Below are 22,018 nucleotides of genomic sequence, written 5' to 3' on the forward strand. Positions count from 1 at the left end.
TACCATTTAAAGGCATTACAATATTATTGACTGTTATTTCCTTTTCTATATATTACATCCCGATGACTTACTTATTTTATAAGTGAAAGTTTGTGCCTCTTGAGACTGTTTTTGTTCCAAAAGAAAAAAATATATATATACATCTGATGATAGTAAGGTGTAAAGGAAGGACTTTGTTCTTTTCTGTAGCCCCATTGTCTAGAACAGTGCCCAACACATAGTAGCTACTCAATATTTGTGGAATGAATGAAATAATGCCTTAGTAAACCAGTAATTAGCATGAGAATAGCAGCTCTGCTATGAAGCTGGCTCAGACTTTTTTCTGAATTGATGTTTTTGTAGATCCAGAAAGCCACCAGCTCCTCTCGAAGTGAAGCTGAAGGGCGGAAAGGCACTATTTCACAGTATTTCACTACCTTACGCTGTCCTGTGTGTGATGACCTGACTCAGCACGGTGTCTGCAGTAAATGTCGGAGCCAACCTCAGCATGTTGCAGTCATCCTCAGCCAAGAAATTCGAGAGTTGGAACGGAAACAGGAGCAACTTGGAAAGGTATGACCTTATTCAACAGACCCAGAATCCCAAGCAATCATTTTTCAGGGAAAGGTAGTCAACTCTTGAGGTATAGTATAAGATGTGAAACTGGTACGAAAATGGAGTAAGGATTCTAAGTGAATAAACCTCCTAAAATCTCAAAAATATCATAGTTGAACTAAACTATTAAAAATGGCTAAATTTGTTATATACTTTATTTTTTGTTTTTATGGAATAATGTATTATGTTTATTAAAACCATAGAACTACAATGTCCAGCCACCCAATTTCTTTTTTAAAAATACTATTAAAAAAAAAGAAAAGTACCACTTGCTCTGTCTACCGTATCTACTTACCATTCTCATAAAATTTGGTTTTCCTAGAGAATTGCTAGTAAACTTGGAAGGTCTGCAATTCTGAGAGTCCAGACAGAAAGTTAGTAGTTAACATGATTGAGCTTCCTATCTACCAGAGACTGTTCTGGGCCCTCTACAGGTGAGGAACCTGACAAAAGGGGGGTTAAGTAATTTGCCCCATGTTCCACTGTTATTAAGCAGCCAAACTGGGGTACAGACATAAAATGCAGAGGTGATTTTTCAAATGTGGGAATTCCAGCAGAAATGAACAAAAATCTCTTGAAATAAGTGGGGAAATGAAGTCTAAAGAAAAATTATTATTATGGCACATTTTTTTAAGTAGTGTATTTCTTAAAGGACTGATTATATCTTCTTATACCATCATGTTTCAAGTTACATTTTTAGCATTCAGGTGCGAGAATAACAATTTTGAGATGGAGTTTGTTTTGTCTTTAGAAGTGCAAGATAAAGTTACTGGAATGTTTTAAAACCAACCACATAATCAAGAGGCAGTATGATTTTGTGGAAATAAATCAAGCTGATGGTGAGGGTATCAGGATTCTAGTATCTGGCCATATCCCTTGGCCCCAGTTTTCTCAGGATGCAGGCTGACCTGATGCTCTTTCATAGGTCCCATCCAACTCCAACCTAAATTTTCCAATACAGTCCGCTCCTGGCAGCTCATTTGCTCACAGGCCTAACATAATCCAACCACCAGTGTGTAAAGGCCAGTATGTCCTTGAGGTAAAGAAGGTTTTGAACCAAGTCAGAGCATCCACAGCCTCCTAGGAAGACAGCCTAGCTGCTGTGCAGGTGAACACGGAGAGAAGCCATCTCTTAGGAGACTAGGCTCTTCAGAATGTGAATGATTACAGAAAGATGCTTAAGGACTGGTAAAGTATAGACTACTTCCTCTGCACTATTCTAGCTGCTATTCTGCACTGGCAGAAAATTCTTAAGTCTTACAGAGTATAGCCAGTCATCTAGAATGCATTAAACAAATTTCATTAAGAATGGTAGGATCTGAAAGGTATGATTATTTTGATGCAGCCACAGAAGTCTAGCTTGTTAAAATGACAAGTTAATTTTTCCCTCTCCCATCCATCTCCTAAATAGTTCTTAAATACCCTCACTTTTCTTCTTCCCTTCTGTTACCATCCTAGCCCAGCCCACCATTCTCTCCCCTCTAAACTCCTGCAGCAGCCTCCTGCCCTTACCCCTCTGCTGTCCTCAACACTGTAGCTAGAACGATCTTTTAAAAATACAAATCTGGTGTTCTCTCTCTTTCTCCTTCTCTCTTTCTCTGATAAAATCAGACTCCTTAGCATGCCCTGTAGCTTCTTCTTTATTCTGATCCCCACCTGCTACCTATCTCACCATTTCTTGCCCTTCTCCCTTCATACTCTACCCTCCACCCATGCTGTACTGAACTTCTTTTAGATCCATGAATACACCTTAATTTTCCCACATCCTGCCCTTAAAATACCCTGACCCTTTGCCTGGAACACAATTATTAAAGATCTAAACAACATTGTAAGGTAGAACTTATGATTGTGTATCAAACTCTGTAACCCAGTATTAGAGAAGATACCTTCTTTTCCAAGTGTTTATGTAATATTTAAAAATTGGCCATATCTTAGTCTATAGAGAAAAGCTTAATAAACTTCAGAAAGTAAAAGTATTGCAAACATTTTATCAATACAATTCTATAAAACTACTAATTAATTTTTAAACTCAGAAAACAAATGATCCTTCTCCTTGGAAAACACTCCCTATTAAAGAAACAATACATGTAAGATTCTAGACAGCCATAGTAGCTCTCAGAGAAAAATTCATCACCTTAAACACTTAATTAAAAATAAATTAAGCATCTGACTGAAATTTTTAAAGTAGATTTTTTGTTTTAGAATGTCTGCTAAAAAGTAAGTTTCCAGGTTATGGAGGTTAAAGTTTTAAATGTAAGCTTACTGAATAGAGCTTACATTTAAAACTCAGTACATGGGTGTTAAATCACCAGTAAAGGATCCTGAAACCAAACATTGAGATATATTTAGTGAGGCAAGTAATTCCATCCTGGCTTATTTATCAGATAAGCACAGAGAGTGCATAAATATTTAACAGTTTGTCCTGGCACCTGAATGTAGCTGTAGTACAGACAGTCTATATTTGGGACTAGTCTTGAGTCTTTAGGCAGAGGTCTCACTGGTGAAAGGCTGCAGAGTAGTACAGCATGCTTAGTCTCAGAGAGCCCGCTGAAGCACGGAGCTCTCGGCTGTCTGCTTGTGGCCGTATTGTAACGCTGGATATGGTAACCATTGTGCTCGGAAAAACGTTCCTTTCAACTGACTGGAAAATGTTGGGGCAGAGGACAAAAATCTTTTGCCCTATGAGACATCTCTAAAACAGAAGCTTTTTGATACAGACCACAGAAATAACTGGAGTAAATCTGATTTCTCTCTAAAAAGATGGAGTAGTAGCTACTGTATGGTAGCCTTCTTTTTTAATTACTTAGATATACCATTCACGTAGGAAAAAATCAGCCTGTATTTTCTTGACCTTTGGGGTCCTCGGTAGTAGAATCTTTTTAAATTTTTTCATGTTTCTCATGTTTTATCATCTTTTATCATTATTTTAACCGTATGTGTAACTTGAGACTTTACATATTAAAATCAGATCATTCATTGTGTAAGACAGTGTAATACTTCTTTTTAAAAATTGCCTTACGAGTTATTTTCCTTTAGATCAGAGCTCACTGTTTATCAGAATCACCTGGGAGCCCTAAAAAGTACAGATTCTTAGGCTCTCATGCCCAGAAATTCTGATTCATTGATCTGGGATCGGGTGCAGGCATTATCTGTTTTTAAGCTCACGTATAGCCAGAGTTGAAACCATTGGTCTAGACTAACTACGATTTTCAAATTCACATTCTTTGATTTTTTTCCATACTAGCATTTTCTCTTCTGAAATAAGAAAATGGGTAACTTTTTTATAATTGGTATATAAAAAGATAAATCTGAGTAACGTAAAAAATAGTGTACACAGCCCTCATTTAAGAGACAGTCTCTAAATGTTAACTGGGTAGCCTGTTTATGTGAATCTTATTTATAGTAATATAATAGGAATCTACTATAAATGAAAGTTGATTTCCAGGGTGAAATGAATCCTTAGGAAATTTTGTGCTCTATGTTTTGTGAAATAATATCCTTTAGAAATGTCTCAACCTAGGGTTGGCTTTGTTTCAAAGAGATGAAAATTAATGAAATTTTCTGCCAGCAATCTGTGGTTGGTCAGAAAGGAGGGACTGAAAGTTTGCTGTTTACACATATACATGGAAACTTTCCTATCGTTTTATGTACTCCTCTTATACTTTCAGATATGCAAGAACTGTGCAGGTTGCTTTGATCGACATATCCCGTGTGTTTCTCTGAACTGCCCAGTACTTTACAAACTCTCCCGAGTAAATAGAGAATTATCCAAGGCACCATATCTCCGGCAATTACTAGACCAGTTTTAAATTGTCAATATCAGAGAATTCCAGGTGCTATTTTTTTCAGTGTTTACCACTAAACTGTTGTGCATGGTGCTTTTTCAACTTTCATCGAGTCAAGTATGTTCACTGTCTGTCTATTACCTGAAGACCATGAAGACGCTTACGCTGACTGAATTAAAAATTGTACTCGTTAATCTCTGAATAGCTCACTTCTTACAATGTACAAATTCCTCATCCTTTCACCTTTTTAACATTGTTTTATAATGCAGGTGTTGAATTTGCTCCAGTATGTGTAACATCTTGTAAATCCATTTGAGTAGATCATATTTACTTCCCTGTGGAAGGAGCACTGAAAACCTCTTTTTAAAAAACCATTCGTGTTTTCCTTGAACTGTTGTATCAAGACGTGTTACTTAGAGATATCCATTCACTTTATAATTTTGACTGCGAAATATTTTGTAAATACACTTTTTTACTTTTCAAACAACTGAGTAAAAATAATGTGCAATGAATTTTATACAAATGATTTTCAAGTTGTTTGGTATATTTCCTCTAGGTTTTGCTTGACTCAGAGTAGAGTTGTTATTTTGATCGAACTGTGCAAACAAAAGTACCACGTGTAGCATTTTGAAACATTATTTTCTAAAACCGCTGTCTTGCTTTAGCTATTAATGGGGCATTGTGAGGAACTGTGCAAAGACATTTTTGTTACAAACCTGTGGGCCTGTTGCAATACTTTAAAAATAAAAAATTTTATTCCATTTTTGCTTGTTTTGTATAGACATTTCTATTGCTTCTAAATATGCTTAAAATATTTTCTTTCCTTATGTACAATCTTATTTGCCATCATCTTGAACACAAAATGTGTATTTAGAATATTTGTATAACTGTATAAAATAAAAAAGGAATTATGTGGTCAGTGCATTGTTTTCTAAACTGGAAATCATTTTGTTTTAAAAGTTAATAATGGAAACCATATTAAAATTGAATAAAATATGAAATATGGCAGTGTGGTTTTATCTTGCTATAAACAGTATTATCTTTATCTGTTTTATGTCATTACATCTTTCCCTATGCTTTCTGAATTTTAATAAGATAAATTTAACTCATCATATCCTAATTAATGTTGCAGTTCCCATACCAAAACTTTAAGATTTATAAAAATGGCAGCAAAACTAGTCTAGGAAAAAAGTTTATTTCTCATCCTTTCAGAGTTCTAAGACTCTCCATCCTAGTAGATCTTCTGTGTTCATTTTCACTTGGATATAGTTAACCTTGAAGCCAGGACTTTCAAGAGGGCAAGCAAAAATTATACTAGTACTTTTTTAAGACTTAACAATGCCAATTTTTTCAATAGAAAAAAAAATGCATTTTAAGATAGAAAGCTCCTCTGGTTATGCACCAGAAACAGGTCTTCCATGGCCAAATTCAGTACTTACAAATACTGGGGGGATTTGTTTTCTGAAAATTATATGGTAAATATGTACTCAAAGAGATATAAATCATGTCTCTGCACATATTTCTCCTAAGTCCTGTGGAGACATAATAAAGCCCTACTTCCGTACATCTTTTTTTCATTTGGGAGGCTGGAGCTAGTCGTCAAAATTAGGTTTTTCTTACCCTTGCGTGGGTGACCATTGATGAAGTTTTCTCTGTTACTTTCCCTTTTCTAAGTTCTGTGCTATTCAGACTTACACTTACATCATCTTTCTCATCAGAATAGCTGGACACAATAGTCTCAACAGGATAATAATTCTTAACCTCTTTATAATTGGACACAACCAAACTAACAAATGGTATTCAACACAAGTGCCCAAAACAAGCTCAAAACTAGTTTTAGGGACCTGGCCTATCTCTGGTTCCCTCTTCTGCAGGGGAATGCCTCCCCTGTAACTCTGTCCTCAGAGTCTGTTGCCTGCCTTTTTTAATGCGATTCATTTGCTGTTTCAGTAACTGTTACCTATGAGGATGTTGAAACACGGCCCTGTTTTACCAAAAAATATTTTGTAAGGTGCTTCCAGTATACTTTCATAATTATTTCCCGTCTTTTAGAACAGCTATTAATAAAGTTTTGTTTTTCACCCATACTGCCAAAAAAAAAAAAAAACCCTTTAATTTTCTCAGTAATGCTTTAGAAACAATCTCATTAAACATTCCCTTAAGTTTGTTAAAACATCATTTTCTGTCATTCTGACCACTTCCCACCAATGTGTTTCCCTAGATGTGAAGTGTTAACAAAAGCTACTTACAACTTTGTCTCCCTCTTCATTCCCACAGGAGTCCCAGTCAACAGAGGGAAACGGGCAAATGCTGAACCATGTAATATTCAATTCTATATGAACTTCAGTTTTCTAATAGTGTCTGTAAAGAAGGCCAATAGATTGGGGAAAAACAGATTAAAATGTGAACAGAAGAGCAGTTATAAAGAATTCTTAGAGGAAGTAGTTCTGTGAGGGCTGGAGAGAGTCTGAAAACTGTATTCAGTCCTGCCAACTGTCATAGGACATGTCCTTGTTAGTTTCAGAAAAAAAGCACATTCTCTGCCATCAACATGCTGTCCTAATGGCCCAAATTCTCTCCCAGAGCCGCACCTTATGGAGTCTCTTGCTGTGTCACCTTGATCTTCCCGTCTACTTTCCATTGTTTCATTTTCATAATAACTGAAGCACAGGGATATTCCTTCAAGGCCTAGCAAATAAGATTTAAATTGATTTCTCAATTTCAGACTAGTATTTCTTAAAATAGCCACATATACGATTTTATAAAGTAGGAATAAATCTAGCTATAAACAACATTATTAGGGCTCTCCCATGAAAAGGGAAGGCGGGGTAAGGCAACAGTGCACAACTCACTATTTTCAGGCTGGATGTGTCCTGATGTCTGTCATTGTGACCTACACCTCTTGGAAGACAGTCTGCCAAAGGCACTTTACTCATTGCTACCCGCTAAACACCTGTTTCTCTCCTGATGTGAGGAAGCTTGTTAGCCTTTAACCATTTTTGGTTTTATGAAAATGAATGAATCCTCATACCATTGATACCCCAGAGTTCTGCTTAATAAAAGCTTTATACAGGAGAGTAGTCATGAATTGTTTCTAGCATTTGGGATCGGAGGATGGAGTTGTAAGCCAGCACTAAACCCACTGCACCTCTCGTTTCCTCACCCTCAGAACTTTGGCCAGCTCCAAGAGTGGTTTACAAAGCAAACTATCTTGTAGAGGAACTCTCTGGTTTATAAAATGAGTTTCCTCAGCCAGCCGCCTCGCGACCCAGCCCCTCCAACCAGAAGTTGGCAGCCTCCACACAAGGCAGGGCCTGGCAACCAACTGTCCTGGCAGCCAACCAAGCCTACCAGACAGAACACAATAGTTAGTACACAACAGAAAGGGCCACACAGCCAATGTAGGGGCATCCTTAGATCATATAGTTCTGGTGTTAAGAGGGGGGTGCTCTGCTGGGATACACTGGACATCTACAAAAGGCCAGTTCTCCAAGGTCAAGAAATGAAACCAACCTGCCAGATACAAAGAAATAAAAACAAGTTAGGCAAAATGAGTCAATAGGGGAACATGTTCCAACTGAAGGAACATGATGAAACCCTAGAAGAACTAAGTGGAGATAGGCAATCTACCTGAAAAGGAATTCAGAGTATTGAATGTAAAGATGATCAAGTAACGGGAGAAGAATGGATGCACAGAGGGAGAGGTTAGAATTTTTTAACAAAGAATTAGAAAAAATAAAGAACAATAACTGGAATGAAAAATACACTAGTAGGTATCAACAGTAGACTAAATGATACAGAGGAACCAATGAGCTAGCTAGAAGACAGACTAGTGGAAATCACTGATGCTGAGCAGAAAAAAAAAAAGGAAAACTAATGAAAAGAAATGAGAAGAGTTTAAGAGATCTCTGGGAGAACAATGAGTGCACTATTTGCATAACAGGAGTCCCAGGAAGAGAAGAGAAAGAGAAAGGGGCTGAGAACACATTTGAAGACATTATAACAAAACTTCCCTGACCTGGGAAAGGAAACATCCAAGCCTGGGAAGCACAAAGAGTCCCAAACAGGATTAAGCCAAAGAGGAACACACCAAGATACATTGTGATTAAAATGGTAAAAACTAAAGATAGAGAATATTAAAAGCAGCAAGGGAAAAAAGCAAGTTACATACAAGGGAACTCCCATTAGACTATCAGCTGACTTTTCAGCAGAATCTCTGCAGGCCAGAAGGGAGTGGCACCGTGTATTCAAAGCAATGAAAGGAAGAAACATACAACCGAGAATACTCAACCCAGCAAGCCTCTCATGCAGAGCTTATCGATATCACCTCACACCTGCCAGAATGGTTACCATCAAAAAGCCCACAAATAACAAGTGTTGTTGAGGATGTGCAGAAAAGGGAATCCCAGCACACTGATGTTAGGAATGCAAACTGGTGCAGCCACTATAGAAAACAGAATGGACACTCCTCAAAAAACTAAAAATAGAGCTACCATATGACCCAGAAATTCCACTTCTGAGTATTATATACATATATATATAAAATATGTATATATATACTATATATATATGAAAAAATAAACACTAATTCAAAAAATACATGCACCCCAATGTTCATAGCTGCATTATTTATAACAGCCAAGATAAGGAAGCAACCTAAGTGCCCATCAACAGATGACTAGATAAAGAAGACGTGGTATACATATATATCATGGAATACTACTCAGCCATAATAAACAACAAATTTTGCTATTTGCAACAACACGGATGGACTTGGAGGGCTTTATGCTTAGTGAAATAAGTCAGACAAAGACAAATAATATATGATATCATTCATATGTGGAATCTAAGAAAATAAAACAAACTAGTGGATATAACAAGAAACAGACTCAAAAATACAGAAAACAAATTAGTGGTTACCAGAGGAAAGGGGAGGGGCAGTGCAGGAGTAGAGGATTAAAGGGTACAAGATATTATGCACAAGTACACCCCAGTACCTCCTCTAAAAATAAATAAAATAAATAAATTACCTCCCACCCTAAATAAATAAATAAATAAACTACAATGATACAACACAGGAGATATAGCCAGTATTCTATAAATGGAGTGTAATCTTTCAAGATTGTGAATCATTATGTGGTATACCTATAAGATATAATACTGTACATCAAGCATACTCCAATAAAAATTAAAAATAAAAAAAATGGGCAGAGGATCTGAGTAGATAAATCTCCAGAGAAGACATGCAGATGGCCAACAGTTATTGGCAAAGGTGCTCAGCATCATTAATCATCAAGGGAATGCAAATCAAAATCACAAATACCACCTCACATCTGTTAGAATGGCTGTTACCAAAAAGGTAAAAAAATAACAAATATTATTAGCAAAGATGTAGAGAAAAGGGAACACTTGTGCACCATTGGTGGGAATATAAACTGGTGCATCCACTATGGTAAGCAATATGGAGTTTCCTTCGTAATTGAGAATAGAACTATCACATGATCCAGCAATTCCACTCCTGAGTATTTGCTCAAAGAAAAGGAAATCACTTTCTTGAAAAGATCTGCACTCCCATGTTCACTGCTGCACTATTTACAATAGCCAAGATATGGAAACAACCTAAATGTCCATTGACAGATGACAGACGACAGATGAATGGATAAAGAAAATGTGATGTGTGTGTGTGGTGGAATATTTGTCACTAAAAAAGAAGGAAATCCTGCCACTTGTGACTACATGGATGGACCTTAGAGAATTATGCCAAGTGAAATAAGTGAGACAGAGAAAGATAAATACTATATAATATCACTTATATGAGGAATCTAAACAAACAAACAAAAAACTGAACTCACAGATACAAAGAACTCATTGGTGGTTATCAGAGGTGCAGGATGAGGAGTAGGCAAATTGGTGAAAGTAGTCAAAAGGTAAAACCTTCTAGTTATAAAATAAGTGAGTCCAGGGGTATAAAGTACAGCTTGGTGACTGTAGTTAACAATAGTGTATTGTCTATTTGACAGTTGCTTAGAGAATAAATCTTTTAAAAGTTCTCATCACAAGAAAAATATAACTATGTGGTGATGGATGTTAACTAAACCTATTGTGATCATTTCACAACATATACATATATCAAATGATTATGTTGTACACCAAAAACTAATAAAATGTTGTATGTCAATGACATCTCAATAGAAATAAATCACAAAGCAAGCAAGCAGAGGGTACTTTATATTCAGTTTAGATATGTATATATATACATATAAACACATTTGTGTATATGTGGAGATGTCTCTAGAAGATGCACAAAAATAGAAAGATTGTTTTAATGGGGGTTGGGGTTAAGGGTGAATAACATTTACTTTTTAATTTACCTTTGTACTGTTTGAGTATCACTACATGCATATATTACCTGTTAAAACCAACCGCGTGCTCTTGTTGCTCACTCTTTTGTTGCTAGTGGGCTCCAGTTATCCCACCCGCTTGGTCAGGTCCAAGGGAGTCCACCCTTTGCCTGGTGCCTAAGCAGAGAACTCCCAGGGCAGGTGCAAGAGCTCCCAGCCCTATGTCTTCTTACTGACTTGCCAGGACAACTAATTGTCCTGTGACCCAAACCTCATTAGCTTAGTTAGGGTGTCCCACCTGGCTCCCAACCACAACAGTTATCTAAAACTCTATTACTTCCCTTTCGTAGATGGTCTCTTACTAAACTAGTGAACACCATTTTCTGATCAGAATTCCCCATTTGTGGCTGCCTTATTCTTTCTTTGGTTGAGTGGCTTGGGAATAATATTAAAAGTTGTAACAGTAGCTAGTATTTACTGTGTGCTTAACTAAGTGTGTTAGTTTGCTAGGGCTGCCATAACAACGGACCACAAATCGGGTGGTTTTAAACAACAGAAATCTTTCCCACAATTCTGGAGGCTGGAAGTCTGAGATCAAAGCATTGGGAGCGCTGGTTTCCTCCGCGGTCTCTCCTTGGCTTGTAGATGACTGTCTTCTGTGTCTTCACCTGATCTTCCCCCTGCCTCTGTCTGTGTCCAGATTTCCTTTTCTTATGAAGATACCATTCATATTGGATTAGGGTTCACACTAATGACTTCATTTTAGCTTAAGCGCATCTTTAAAGGCCCTATCTCCAGTCACAGTCTGGGGTATGGGGGGTTAGGACTTCAACATATGAACTTGGGGGGGGGACACAATTCAGCCCACAACAGTATATACAAGGTAATATGCTAAGTGTTTTGTAAACACTATTTCATTTAATAAATAAGCCTACCCTACCGAAGAAAACTAAGGCACAGAGAGATTAAGCAATGTCGCCCAGGTAATACGCAGCAGAATCAGAATTCAAATCCAGGCTCCAGGTCGCACCCTCTTAACCACCACACCACATATGAGTTTATGTCACATGTTCTACTGGATCCATTGAAGTTTCCCAAAGGAGAGAGAATGAAATGGCTACTGTAGTGAGCATACGGAAAAACTCCACTCCCCAAACCATTATCATTTCCAAGGAGGTAGCAGAGGGGTCCCAGCCAGTCCTCAAGTCTGCCCTTGTGAACTAGTCTCTTACCCCATCCTTCCAGCCCAGGGAACCCTTAGGAGCAGGTGGTGCGGTCACTCAGTGCACTCTCATGCCGAGCCAAGTCCCTGGAAGATAAAGTGGGTGTGTAACAATAAGCCAAGCCCCTGTTTCCTCATGGAAAATGCTGGGGACCCTGGACATCACAGTCAGATATACTTGAAATCATATCTGGCCTAATGCCAAGGCTTCTAGAGGTGTGTACTTATGAGGAGCCAGAAAAGGCCAAGCTTTGCTCAGAGTCCCTGGCATGAGGCAAAAGTACGAGAGGATCCCTGCCCAGAGTGAACTGCACAGCTATAACCGAGGTCACTAAAAGCAGAGATAGCAGCAGTCAAATAAGAGCACCCGGAATGTCACTTATAACCGCTCTGATAAGATAAGGGAGAATGTGGTTACTTAGTTTCTTTCAACCTAAACTTTCTACTTTTAAAAACATCTTTTCCCAAAACTCCAGTAAAGCATGAAGGGGGTGGAAAGGTTGCTGTACACCTGAATCACGATCCAAATTAGAAGCATTTAACCGAACTACCACTATAGTTGTTTTAAACAAGTTAAAAAATAGGCAGGCTCTCAGCTGCTGGGCCCAGTACATCAGGGAAGCAAGGAGAGCAGCCCAATTTCCACCCAATGTGCAATTATGATAATTTCCTCTTCATTGTGAAACAGAGACATATCTGTAATCCTCTTAATTAGGGAAGTATCATTCAAGTAAAATACTAGCTAAAATATGCAGCTAGTGCCTACTTCTTTGGTGGACTTGTAAGTTTAGAAATTAGGTCATAAATGTAAGAGAAGCTGAAGGGCCAAAAATGGTAGACGTCATCAGATGTTAGATGTCATTTCTAAAACATCCATGTAAAGTGAAATAAAATACTACTCACGTTTTAGGAACCAAATACAACTATCACATACATTTTGGAGTACTCACAATCTAAAATCTAGAAATATCCTTGACTAATTTTTGGAGAGACGCCAAACTCACTTTTTAACATCCATGAAATGAGACACATATCTTAAACCAGCATCAGTATTTATTTATATCGACATTTTATTCAAACAAGGTTTTACATTGTACAAAGCCATGTAAACAGTGAGTAGTCTTAAACCCAGATGTAATAAATCTACAAGATCACCACTCCTCCCCCATTAAGCACACACAAATCAAAACTGATCAGCAAAAGCCTGTCTGAAGGGCAATCTCCAAAAGGTCCAGGTTTGGTTTGGTTTTGGGCAGGATTTCAAATAACAGTATCGATGACCTCCTTTAACTGACCAAGCAGCAATGGAGGTAACAGGAAATAGGAGAGCTCTTCCTCTCCGTTTTTCCTTCAGAGAAATTGCACAGAATTTCAAGCATCTATAAAAGAAGCATGACATAACCAAACTGTAAGCTGGCCTTTAAAAACCACTGTAACGAGAAGTTCCAGTACTATGCACTGATAAAAGCAGCGGTTCTCAGCCTCCACCACACATTACAATTACCGGCGGTACTTTTAAAAACATCAATACTCAGGCTCCATGACAGACCAATTAAATTTTTATTTAAGTGAAAATGCTGCTATAGGAGTTTCTGAATACTTCAAGGTGATTCTAACAGCAGTCAGGGTTAAAAACCACTGGAGCAAAGGCTTATCACTTGACCAGGAGACAGAAATAAGGCTGCAATCATGTTTCTCCCTTGGGCCCTTTTTCCTCCTGGAGCTTATGGATTCTGGAGGGTGTAGAAGCAAAATGTCACTTTGCCCTGCTTCAGTAAGCTCTTCTCATATCACAATCAGAAGACATGTCACCCTCTGAGACAAACTGCAAGTAACAGGGTCATCTAACTGCTTCTGATCTCAAAAACAATAAAACCACAAACACAGATTCCCTAACAAAGCAATTTTATACCTGATTTTTGCTATACTGATGTCTGACAAGTTGTCACGACCTGTGCGAATAAGATAATCATGTGGGAGAGTTACTGCTTTTCCACTACGGACAGACTAATGCAAACTTGGGAACCTTGGCAGGTCTTGCTTTTTTCCTTGAAATTACTTGTGTTTTCATCTGGTAAGCTAGCCCTCCCTTGCTTTCTTGTAGGTAAACTTTTCCTTTCCTAAATGCTTCCACCTCTGAGTCTGTTTCCGTGAGGTTAAAGGCCCAAAGAGTGTGTGGACTCAGAACTGGATAGTCCCCTCCTAAAGAGAGAAAGTTCTCTGCAAGTGATAAGTGAAATGGCTGAGGAATAAAAACCTGCTCAGTTAACCTACAGGTGTTTGGAGGTGTAACCCAAGATCAGGTTCAACCATAAACACGTCCTTTGGCTTACTGAACAAATTCCAAGGTTGATGTCAGACTCCTCTGCTGTAGCTTCTTCAGCAGATTTTCATAATATTAACCTCAACTGTACTGTACTAAATAATTTTTATAAAACTCTGAATTAAGAATGACCCCAAAGATTACATATAAAAATACTGGAAATGAACAGACACAAACACACACCAAGAAAACAAGAGCTCAGCTATTTTACTGACTTTTCTGGAACTGGGTAAAATCTATTACAATAAGCTGACTCCAGCTAACAGAAAGGGTGGCATAGCAAATCTTAGTTGAAACAGTAAAACATAAGCTCAATGAAGGCAAGAATCTCATCTGTTTTGTCCTCTGTTATATTCCCAGGGCTGATTTACTGAACATGGTAAATGTCAGTAGATACCTTTTAAATGACTGAAATGCTTGGATCTAAAATCTTTCTGGTCCACAGAGGTTAGAGCTGTAACAAGATCTCTTGCAAACTGGGAATCCTCTTGTATCTCACTCAAGCACAAATGATACTCCGTTAGGAGAGAGCTTTTTACCTTGGTGGAAATCCAATAGTCCACTACTAACTTTATCTAATAAAATCTCCAAAAAAGGGCCTGTAATTTGGTGTAATTTTGTTTTTCCAATTTTGATTCAAAATATGAACCATGGGGGGAGGGTATAGCTCAAGAGGTAAAGGTCTTGGGCTCAATCCCCAATACTTCCTCAAAGAATAAGTAAACCTAATTACCTCCCCCAACCAACCAACCAACCAAACATGAACCGAGACAGTTAACCCCAGAGCCTGACAATCTGTATCCCATTCAGGCATCCACTAGCAAATATTCATTAAGCCCAGTACTATCCTAGGTACAGAGCAGACGGGGGAACTACCTTTTTGGTTATAACAGCTTCTGACTCAGTAGTGTGGGGAGGAACATTGAGGTGGCCACTCTCTGGATGGGGGCAACAGACACTGATCCAAGGCAGGGCCCAATCACAGGCTGATCAGCAACTCCTGAGTCTGGACTCTGCCCAATAAGGGCAACGGCAGCTACTCAAGTCAGTCAGACAGGTTCCTTCTGGAATCTGGACCAGATATACACAGAGAAAGGGCCAAAAGGAAGGAGGATAGGGAGAAGTCCCACAGAGAGGCAGAGCTGCTTGGAGAAACTGATAGAGAGGAGCCTGGCTGCAGCACTGGGCCCAGCTCCTGAAGTCTCTAGGCCCACTTCAGCCCATGGTTCCCCAACCACACACCGTCTGGATCCAAGGTGGCCAGAGGGGTCTCTGTGTTTATAAACAAAGGAAAATATGACACAAGACCAGTTATTTGGCAGAAAACTGGGATCAAAACTACATGAAAATGATACTTGGTACTCCAAGGACAGGAGAAAAAGCTCATTAACACAGTCTAGCGGGGTGGGTATAGCTCAGTGGTAGAGTGCATGCTTAGCATGCGCAAGGTCCTGGGTTCAATCCCCAGTACCTCCATTTCAAAAAAAAAAAAAAATAGCCTACAGTGCCGAGCACAAAGTAAATTCTCAAACACTTGCTCAGTGACCGAACAAAAATTGGAACCAGAGATAATAAAACTGTGAGGTAGATGCCTGACATATGAGTTCATTTATTCAGTATGTGGGTGATACAAAGCTAATTATACTGGGCCAAAAGTGTGCCTAGAGTTTAAAGCAATACTAACAAAAGTGTGTGTTTCTTCTCTTCCTATAGCTGGTCTCTTCTGGGAAAACTGGATTAGGACAAGAGATAATTACAGTAACAACAGGAAAATGTTGGAAAATAAAAAATAATTCTCTTTGACTATAAAAATTCAGTGTTACAAAATTTTAAATCATTACATATGAAACTATTCATACCTAACTAAAAATCAAACTCAAGAAAACACAACCACACAAAATCTATGGGATGCAGTAAAAACAGTTCTAAGAGGGAAGTTCACAGTGATACAGGCCTTCTTCAAAAAACAAAAACAATCTCAAATAAACAACCTAACCTACTACCTAAAAGAACTAGAAAAAGAAGAACAAACAAAACCTAAAGTCACCAGAAGGAAAGAAATAATAAAGGTCAGAAAGGAAAGAGTAAACAAAATTGACAAACCTCTGGCTAGGCTTACCAAGAAGAAAAGAGAGGACCCAACTAAACAAAATAAGAAATAAAAGAGGAGAAATTACAACTGATAACACAGAAATACAAAAAACTGTAAGAGAATACTATGAACAATTAAATGCCAACAAATTGGACAGCCTAGAAGAAATGGACAAGTTCCTAGGAACATACAGTCCACCAAAACTGAATCAAGAAGAAATAGATAATTTGAACAGACCAATTACTAGAAGTGAAATAGAATCTGTAATTAAAAAACAACAAAACAAAACAAAACTCCCTGCAAACAAAAGTCCAGGACCAGAAGGCTTCACTGGGGAATTCTACCAAACATACAAAGAAGAACTTTTACCGATCCTCCTCAAACTCTTCCAAAATACTGAAAAGGAGGGAACACTCCCAAACTCGTTCTATGAAGCCACCATCACCCTGATACCAAAACCAAAGACACTATCAAAAAAGAAAATTATAGACTAGTATCTTCAATGATTATAGATGCAAAAATTCTCAACAAAATATTAGCAGGCCAAATCCAACAACATATAAAAGAGATCACTGACTATGATCAAGTAGGATTTATCCCAGGGTCACAAGGATCATTCAACATATGCAAATCAATATGATACACCACATCAACAAAGAAAGAACAAAAACCACATGATCATATCAAAAGATGCAGAAAAAGCACTTGATAAAATTCAACACCCATTCATGATAAAGACTCTTATTAAAGTGGGTATAGAGGGAACATACCTCAACATAATAAAAGCTATATATGACAAACCCACAGCTAACATAACACTCGATGATGAAAAGTTGAAAGCCTTCCTGCTAAAATCTGGAACAAGACAAGGATGCCCACTCTTACTACTTCTATTCAACAAAGTCCTGGAAGTCCTAGCCATAGCAATCAGACAAAAAGAAATAAAAGGGATCTGAATTGGAAGGGAAGAGGTAAAACTGTCCACTACATGCAGGTGACATGATATTACATATAGAAAACCTTAAAGACTCCACATAAAATCTACTAGAGCTGATAAAGAAACTCAGCAAGGTAGCAGGTTACACGATTAACATACAGAAATCTGTTGCACTTCTTTACACTTACAATGAAGTATCAGAAAAGGAAAGCAGAAAAAGAATCCCTTTTAAAATCACATAAAAAAAATTATAAAATACTTAGGAATAAACCTGGCCAAGGAGGTGACTTATATGCTGAGAACTATGAAACACTGATAAAGGAAATATAAAGATAATATAAATTAAAAAAGAATTAATATTGTTAAAAATGACTGTACTACCCAGAGCAATTTACAGATTTAATGGGATCCCTATCAAATTACCCAGGACATTTTTGACAGAACTAGAACAAATAATCCTAAAATTTATAAGGAATTATAAAAGACCCAGAATTCCCAAAGCCACACTGAAGAAAAAGAACAAAGGTAGATGAATAACCCTCCCAGACTTTAGACAATACCACAAAGCTACAGTAATTAAAACAGCATGGTATTGGCACAAAAACAGACATATGGATCAACGGAACAGAATAGAGAGCCCAGAAATAAACACACATACCTACAGTCAACTAATCTTCAACAAAGGAGGCAGAATATACAATGGAGAAAAGACAGTCTCTTTGGCAAATGGTGTTGGGAAAACTGGACAGCCATACGTAAATCAATGAAGTTAGAACACACCCTCACACCATACACAAAAATACACTCAAAATGGCTTAAGGACTTAAACATGAGACAAGATGCCATAAACCTCCTAGAAGAGAACATTGGCAAAACATTCTCTGACATAAATTGTAGCAATGTTCACCTAGAGAAGTCTACCAAAGCAATAGAAATAAAGGCAAAAACAAACAAATGGGACTTCATTAAACTTACAAGCTTTTTGCACGGCAAAGGAAACCATCAAAAAAATGAAAAGATAACCTATGGAATGAAAGAAAATATTTGCAAATGATGCAACTGACAAGGGCTTAACTTCCAGAATATACAAACAGCACATATAACTCAATAAATAAAAAAAAACACCCAATCAAAAAGTGGGCAGAAGACCTAAACAAACATTTCTCCAATGAAGACACTGGAAAAATAGGTACCTCATCACCTAAGAGCTTGTTAGAAATGTAGAATCTCAGTCCCCAACCCAGTCCAACTAAATGAGAATCTGTACTTTAATAAGCAATTCTAATGCACATTGAAGTATGAGAAGCACTTGTCTAACTCTCCACCCTTGCAGACTGAGCACATCTGAAAAATAACACTACGTACAACTGCATGTGCATCTACAATAATCTCTGTAAAATTTTCAATTAAAAAAAGAACATTTCTGGGGGGGTGGGTATATAGCTCAGTGGTAGAGAACATGCTTAGTATGTAGGAAGTCCTGGGTTCAATTCCCAGTACCTCCATTGAAAAAAAAAAAAAAAGACAAATTACAATCATATCATGGTGAATCTTGATCCTCAAAGAGTACAACAAAATAATATATTTGAACTTTTCCCTATTAAAAAAAAAACCAACTTAAAAAAAAGAAAAAAGAAACAAAAACAAAAAAAAGAATATTTTTAATTAACTTTGAATCATACAGTAAGCTTTCCTGTATCCCCTCCCTATCACCTCTATCCCCACTGCATTTCCATAGTATAAGAAAAAATCAAATCCAGGTTCACATAAGCAAATGCACACAAACATATTTGCAACACTATGAAAAAAACAAGGGCACTTAACAAACACAAAAACAGGGCATCCCAGAAGAATACAGCTACTTACATTAAGAATTTTAAGCTCTATTCTAGTAATAACTTTTAAGTGGCAGGACTGAATGATACATTGCTATGGTAAACCAAAAGTTCTGGTTATGAAAAATCCATTCTGATTATTTAATAAATCTACTTCAAACAAAATCATTTTACATGTAATCTGGGTCTCACATATTTTTCAGGAGTGTGTTGCTACATTGTTTTTGGTTTTGTTTTTAATAAACTATAATTCTTCAAACTAAAAACCAGTCCACCAAATACAGTCTCAATGTACTCTGGACACAAAATTCAAGTTGTTTCTGATAACTTATCTGGTAGAAGGAATTTTTTTTCTTACACTGTACCCTTTGCTTAGGAAATTAAGTTGATTAGAAATAACTTTCTAGATGTTTAAGATTATGATTACTTATGTGTCTCCCTTATATGTTCAAGTGCTTCCCTAATCTTCTACCATGACCTTTTCTTATATCTTCATTACTTTTATAATAAAAACTGATTTTCAAAAAAACAATTAAAAGAAATAACAGAGTAACTGAAAAATGCTCTCAAAGTGTTCCTGGACTTCACTATGAAAATATAATTAAACTGAAATTTACCTATTTCCCTCATATTATGCTGCATATGAACAGGTTAAAAAGCACAGTGGTAAATGACATAAAATAAAATTCAAGAGAAAAAACAAAAGCCTAACTCCGAGTTAACCCCTCCAGTGCCCCACATGCAAAACGAAGATTCTCACTTATCAGGTTTATTGGCCTGGCCTGTAGGGAGTCTTCCATCCCCACACTAATAGGTTCAACAGCCTGTATCTATAATTACTTTCAGTGCCTGCTGAAGGTTTTTTCCCCCAGCTCAAAATTTTTGGCTCCCCGAACCTTGATTTTACAGGTACTTGAGTGCAGAAGACACATCCTAAGGTGACCCCTAATCAGATACATCTCTATATTAGCCTCTCCCCTTGATTTGGGGCAGAATCTGTGACTCCTTCTCACTCCAGTTTAGCAGGTTCCGGTGAGTTTCTCCTGCTGGCTTTGAAGAAATAAGCTGCCATGTTGTGAGAGGACCTATAAAAGGCCCATACAGCAAGGATCTGTGGGAGGTTGCAGCAATTGAGACTGGTGTCTGCTGAGAGCAAAAAACAAGGACCTCAGCCCACTGCAGCGAGGAACTGAATACTGTCAAAAAACCACATGGCCCTGGAAGGGAAGCCCAAGCACCAGAAAGAAGCACTATCCAACAGCTTGATTGCAGCCCTCTGAGAACCTGAGAAGAGAACTCAGTGAAGTTGTGCCCAAATTCCCAACTCAAGGAAATCGTGAGGCTTAAAAAAAAAAAAAAAAGCCTGTTGTTTTTAAGCTGCTAAATTTGTGGTAATTTGTTACTCAGCAATAGAAAAATTTGGTATTGGTTACTTGTACTTCAGCAGACACTTAACCAAGAACTGATTATTAGGATGAATGCTAATTCTTGGAATTGTACTAAGTCTTATCCTTCCAATATGGAAATACATTAGCAAACTTTAACAATACCTATAATCTCATATGGCCATTCACATTTTGCTTTATAGAATTCTAATGCATTTTTCATGGGTTTCCAAATTTTCTGCCATGTTCATATTACCGTCTCTCCCTGAGTTGCATTTTTACCTCTTAAATGTAGATGCTGCAGGTACAATCCCTATCCTAGCAAGTTGCCCAGATGCCAAATAGCTGTTACTGCCTAAATACCATCAACCTGAGAAAAAGCAGTAAATGGAGCAAAGGTAATCTCCAAGTTCTAGCTAAGAGAAAAGTATGGTATAAAAAGAGCAAGGAGAATGGGCTTTTCACTGTTAATTTCTCCACCAGCCCTCCCCAAAACTGTCAGATTATTAATACTAACCAATAATGGACAGTGGTCAAGAAAGATACTGCATTCCACTTAAGAAAAAACAAAGGCAAATTTATAGAAATTAGATAAGAAAAACCAGACATACTATAACCGGGTAGAAATTAGGTGTTATTTAGCATAAAATGTGGTAAAAAGAAGTGAACAAAATCTGTCATCAGTGCCAGTCATGTATCAAACGATAACCCACATCAGATATGCCACACTCATGACCCCTGACTCTTAGGGCCTCCAAGCCACTTTCTCATCATTACTTTCATTTCCCAAGTATTTCAAACTGAGGGAGGAGGAGGCCTGGATGGGTGATACAAGTATTCCAATCACTAGAAAAGATTGTGTCTCACTGTAAATTAAACTAGCAGCCTGATTAACACTGCTTACAACGTGATTACCAACCAGACTCAAAGAGGAGCAACTCCTGGCAAGTCTCAGATCCAGACTTTGTTACTGAGGTAGGCAAAGAACCTCAGGAGACCATGTCCACAGCCTTACTACTAGCACAGTAACTCTGAAACAGCTTTTAAAATTAGAACAAGGCATCTCTAAATCCAGTTTGAACATAATCAAAGAAAATTAGCATATAAAAATAACTTCTTTTTTTTTTAAATGTCTGTAAAAATAGTATAATCTCCATTATTGAATTACTTACTATATTTCACTGAAACTAAGACACTGACTGTAAAATGCAACATTACTTTATATAAGTAAATGGAAAAAACATGTCAATTAAGTTTAGTCACAATGTTAAATGATCATTGATTTTAACACATATCCTGATTTTAGAGATGTTAAAAATGTGAAAAAGGTGCATCTCAGAATCAATGAAATACAGTAGTAAAAATGTATTCTTCAGATAATTATTCAAATAATTCAAATAAAGTATTAAACACTGAGTCTCTTAAATTGACATGTATTCATAATCAGTAGACATTCTTAAAGCTATCAATTTTTTTCACTTCTCATTTAAAATGAAGACTGGGG

General features: G+C 37.3%; 1 protein-coding gene across 7 annotated transcripts in view; it reads left to right on the plus strand.

Moving 5' to 3' along the window:
• Nucleotides 1-5,380, plus strand: part of REV3L (REV3 like, DNA directed polymerase zeta catalytic subunit) — a 143,589-nt gene extending 138,209 nt beyond the window's left edge. For all 7 annotated transcript variants that reach the window (XM_064486767.1, XM_064486769.1, XM_031456165.2 and 4 more), the window contains 2 exons: nt 343-552; nt 4,263-5,380. In XM_064486767.1, the coding sequence (XP_064342837.1) occupies nt 343-552; nt 4,263-4,403 (351 nt within the window). In that variant the 3' untranslated portion in view covers nt 4,404-5,380. The remainder of the gene's footprint in view (nt 1-342; nt 553-4,262) is intronic.
• The last annotated feature ends 16,638 nt before the right edge of the window (nt 5,381-22,018 follow it).

Source organism: Camelus dromedarius, chromosome 6 (genome assembly GCF_036321535.1).
Source record: "Camelus dromedarius isolate mCamDro1 chromosome 6, mCamDro1.pat, whole genome shotgun sequence".
In the NCBI taxonomy this organism is placed as follows: Eukaryota; Metazoa; Chordata; class Mammalia; order Artiodactyla; family Camelidae; genus Camelus; species Camelus dromedarius.